We start from the raw sequence: 4,680 nt of genomic DNA, 5'->3' as shown, positions 1-4,680 counted from the left end.
CCTTTTTTCATTCCAGGAAATTCACTCCTTAAATAAATTCTGCAAAGTCTTAAAGATACAAGAAGATTGTAAACTTGGTCCCTGGTTTTCATCTGGAAATGGAGCCTGCACTTTTCATCCCACTGAGCTCCAGCCCCAAGCAATCAGATTCTGCTGTTATGACAGCAGAATATCTGTAAGCTTCAAACATATTCCTATGGTTTCCATCACAACATAATCCACACGCATGAGTAGCCTGACAGCTGGTAATTGATACCATCCTTGATCACCCATCCTGAGGACACCCCAATACCATGTAAAGCCCCATTCTCAGACAATAATAAATTCCTCGCAGTGAGCAACTGCATTGTCTTCTGAATACACCCTTCTTTCTGCTTAATGACCTCTTTAATGTGTCTCCCTTACATGTCCTGAAATTCTTTTCTTTGGTGAAGGTCAGTGAACCAGGAACCTGCTGTTGAATGGGGTGATTGGAGGTCCCTGTCTCCTCTTTAGAGGACTCCTTGGACTGTATCTGCAAACATGTGATTCTTTTATAATTTAATTAAGAGGATAATGTTACTCAGTTCTATAGTTATAGAAGTGATGGACTTTGGGATTTTATCTTTTCTAAAAAAGCACTTTAATTCTATATTTATCTATCAAGTGTGAATAGAGACAAAAGTAGGGAATGTTTAAAGGTTGCATAAAATAGCAATTTACTTGATTCATTCCTTTTCCTGTGTCCTGGCCAAAGCCCTGTATCTGGGCCTCAAATATTTGGATTCTTATAGCAGCCTTTCATCAAATGTAAGAGAAAAGGTCACAAAAATGAAATTGAGCTTAATCATAACTTGACCAAATTGGAAGGTCAGATGATCTGTGGAGAGACAAACTTAGAGAAGGGGAAGGATGAAAGTCAGGAAATCAGCATATTAAAATTTAGGTATAACTTAGCCTCACAGGATGCCCAATAAACTATTGGGAATATGGTTCTGGTGCCAAGTTTGGCGATGGGAGTTCTCCTTCCAAAATGGGGAAGCCTGGATAAGAGTTTCTCTTTCAGAATACTAAATTTTAAATGACTATTTCAACTTTACTGTTTTGGGCTCTTTCTTAAAAGGTTTAAAGCACTGAGCCCAAATTTTTCTTCAAGTAAGCAGAACTGGCATGTCATCTTCTGGATAAATTGAAGAAAAAGTCTCTTTAATCTCCAGAAACTGTGTCTTTAATTTTAAAGACATAAATTCTTTAAGATTACTTCTTGAGGAAAAAAAGCATTTCAATTAATGAATGACTCATTGTCCACTTTTATACAAATTTTTTTTCTTTAATAAGCAATTCTTGTTACACTATTCCCCCACAAAATTCATATTTTCCTGATGGGTTAATGGATGCTTTCCTTTTTCACTATTTTTTTTAAACTGGGGATTGAACACATGACCTTGTGCTTGCAAAACAAGTGTTTGTGCCACTGAATTAAACCGCTGGCCAACTGATGATTTCTTGTCATTTAAGAGATCACAAATATTTTTCCTCGGTTCTACAAATAGGCACTATTGATATCTCCATAAAGACAGGGTTTTAGAATCTGAAAGGCGGGTTTAAAAACAGAAGAAAAGAAAAATCTCAGATTGTTTAGGAAAGTGAAGTCTTATAACCTTGAACAGGTAAACACACACACACACACACACACACACTTACACGCAACACAAACTGCAGAAAATTCTGCTGATGGAAAATTTCCAAGTCCTGGGAGGGCAAAAGCAACTGCACATGCTCTGGCCCTCTCTGTGAAACCTCCTTAAATTCCATTTGGTAAACAAGGAGGGAACTTTGCTGAGCAGGGTTGGAGGCAGCACATGAGCAGCAGGAAGAGCACTCCCCACCCTGACCACGAGGGTGTCTCTTCCTCAGACTTTCAGATGGAGAAGGACACACTGGATACAAGCACGATGTCTGAACCAAACACCGGAAAGACTTTTATCTGTAAAGAATCAGACATCGCTGCTTTCCCGATACTCATGGAACTGAACTCTGGTAAGATTTTAATGAAAAATTTATTAACAACACCAATGAATATGCAAGTTAAGAAATAATGTATGTGGGGCCCAGATAATAACATGATCTTTAATAAGTGCCCATTTGGCAACGGTTTGTGGATGCACATATTTTTTTTTATTTTTAATGTTTTTTTCTCTTTTCTTCCTTTCTTTTTTCTTCCTTTCTCCTTTCCTTCTCCTTCCTTTTTCTTTGATTTCTTAATTCCTTTTTCCTTCTTTCTTTTGTCGCTTTTCTCTTTCTTTTATCTTTCCTTCCTTCTTTCCTTCTGTCCTACTTTATTTTCCTTCCATTCCAAAGAAACTAAAACTTGTTAGTTTTCTTTTTCCTTTATTTTCAGGTTAAAATGAAATAACTTAGGAACGTATTGAATATATATGCTGGTGTTAACACTCTAAAAGTTTTTATTTGTTATTTCTAAATGTATGTCTTTCATCCTGTAATGATCTCCCCATCCTCATGTTTCAGTTGAAAAGAAGAATATTGCAAATCTATAAAAACATCACTATTATAAGAGCACAGTGGACTTGAGTGCTGAAATTTGCCTTTAATTATAGTTATTGATAGAACATAAAATTTGTTATCACCAGAACCACACACTAACAAATGGCCAAGAGAGCAACATAACTGGTAAGAAAGAATAATGATTGTAGACAGTTTCATTCATGTGTTCAAATCCCAAGATCCAGCTATTGATTTGAAAAATGAATTTTCAAATAAATAAATAAAATCATGATGATAAGAACTATTGCAGACTGATTCAGAAGCATACGACCCTGAGCAGCTAATTTCCTCCTATTGCTTCAGTTAGCTATTGTGACTTCTGTTCACTTCTTAAAATGATGAATAAAAGGAAGAATATGGATAATGCATCCAGATCTTGCATGAAGCCAGAGCCAGGCTCTTTCCACAGGCTTTTCTCTTTCATACAAAATGAGTTAAGACATGCATAGTCTCAACCTTTTTAAAGGCTTCAAAGATATTTGTTAAAAGAAACCGTAAGTTTCTAGTTCTTTTAAACCACCTTTTACTTTGTTTCCTGATGGTAGATAAAACAGTGCTCTTAGCAAGGATGGTAGACTAGCGGTCCATGGCAATGATAGATACGATCAATAAATAACAATCTTTCCTTACTCATATCCTGAGTGTAGCTTCAGGATGCCTTTCAGTAATTGATATCAGGAGGCCAATGGACAATAATTAGATGTCAGAGATACAAAGAAACCTAATTGTCTTTGAAAAACTGATTCTTTTTACGTATTTAGTAATTCATATACTTCCGAATTCTGTCTGATCCCTGGCTATGAACTTGAACAAATTTCTAATTTTTATTTTCAGTGATGATAAACATTCTCAAGAAATTTTTAAAAATTATGTATGAATTTATGACTGTACAATTGCAAAAGTGTTTGAAGTAATGCTTAATAATAATTTCAGATTTATATGATCATTGTTTTATATTTTCACTTTTCTTTCAGAAATCATGCAGAACCACAGCTTTGTGACCGAATTTGTACTCCTGGGGCTTTCTCAGAATCCAAATATTCAGAAAATAGTGTTTGTTTTATTTTTGTTTGTCTACACTGCAACTATTGGCAGCAACATGCTGATTGTGGTGACCATCATCTGCAGCCCTGCCCTGCTGGGCTCGCCCATGTACTTCTTCTTGGCTTTCCTGTCCTTCCTGGATGCCTGCTTCTCTTCTGTCATCACACCAAAGATGATTGTTGACTCCCTCCATGAGAGGAAAACCATCTCCTTTGAAGGCTGCATGATGCAGCTCTTTGCTGAACACTTCCTTGCAGGGGTGGAGGTGATTGTCCTCACTGCTATGGCCTATGACCGCTACGTGGCCATTTGCAAGCCTTTACACTACTCTTCCATCATGAGCAGGAGGCTCTGTCATGTTCTGATGGGCATAGCCTGGACAGGTGGCTTCTTACATTCTGTCATCCAAATTCTCTTCACTTTCCAGCTCCCGTTTTGTGGCCCCAATGTCATTGACCACTTCATGTGTGACTTGTACCCATTACTGAAGCTGGCCTGCACTGACACACACATCTTTGGCCTTTTAGTGGTTGCCAACAGTGGGTCCTTCTGCATTGTCATATTCTCCTTGTTGCTTGTCTCCTATGGTGTCATCTTGTTCTCCCTGAGGAAGCACAGTTCTGAAGGGCAGAGGAAGGCTCTGTCCACCTGCGGATCCCACATTGCTGTTGTGGTTTTGTTCTTCATCCCGTGCATTTTTATATATGCAAGACCTCCAGCTGCCTTCTCCTTTGACAAAATGGTGGCCATTTTTTACACCATGCTAACTCCATTGCTCAACCCACTGATTTATACTTTTAGGAATAAGGATGTGAAAAATGCTATAAGGAAAGTTTGGAACAGATGAGAGGGAGTTTCCAGTGAAAAATAAATTTTATTCCTTTCTAAACAATAGAGTCAGGTGTAAGGAAGTCAAAAGATATTTAGATGAAAACTTTATGGGATTTCCTTTGTAGAAAATGTGTTACTGTATATTTATAGAAATAGTCTTCCTGTGACTATAAGAAGGTGTTTTTACTTTTATATTAGGGGGAACACGTGAGATGGTAAGTGGATATTATATCTAAATTGGAGTTGAATTTCATATTTCAT

At 37.2% G+C, this 4,680-nt stretch overlaps 1 protein-coding gene across 1 annotated transcript; it reads left to right on the top strand.

Moving 5' to 3' along the window:
• Positions 1-3,523: 3,523 nt before the first annotated feature.
• On the top strand, positions 3,524-4,435 carry LOC100724613 (olfactory receptor 4C15). The gene has a single exon (XM_013157198.2). It carries the CDS (start codon positions 3,524-3,526, stop codon positions 4,433-4,435), a length of 912 nt encoding a protein of 303 aa, XP_013012652.1.
• The last annotated feature ends 245 nt before the right edge of the window (positions 4,436-4,680 follow it).

The sequence above is a fragment of the Cavia porcellus genome, unplaced genomic scaffold (assembly GCF_034190915.1).
Source record: "Cavia porcellus strain 051 isolate PalLab524CR breed Dunkin Hartley unplaced genomic scaffold, mCavPor4.1 scaffold_17, whole genome shotgun sequence".
In the NCBI taxonomy this organism is placed as follows: Eukaryota; Metazoa; Chordata; class Mammalia; order Rodentia; family Caviidae; genus Cavia; species Cavia porcellus.
Note: the sequence above shows the minus strand (reverse complement) of the source record. Positions and strands in the feature narration are given on the sequence as shown.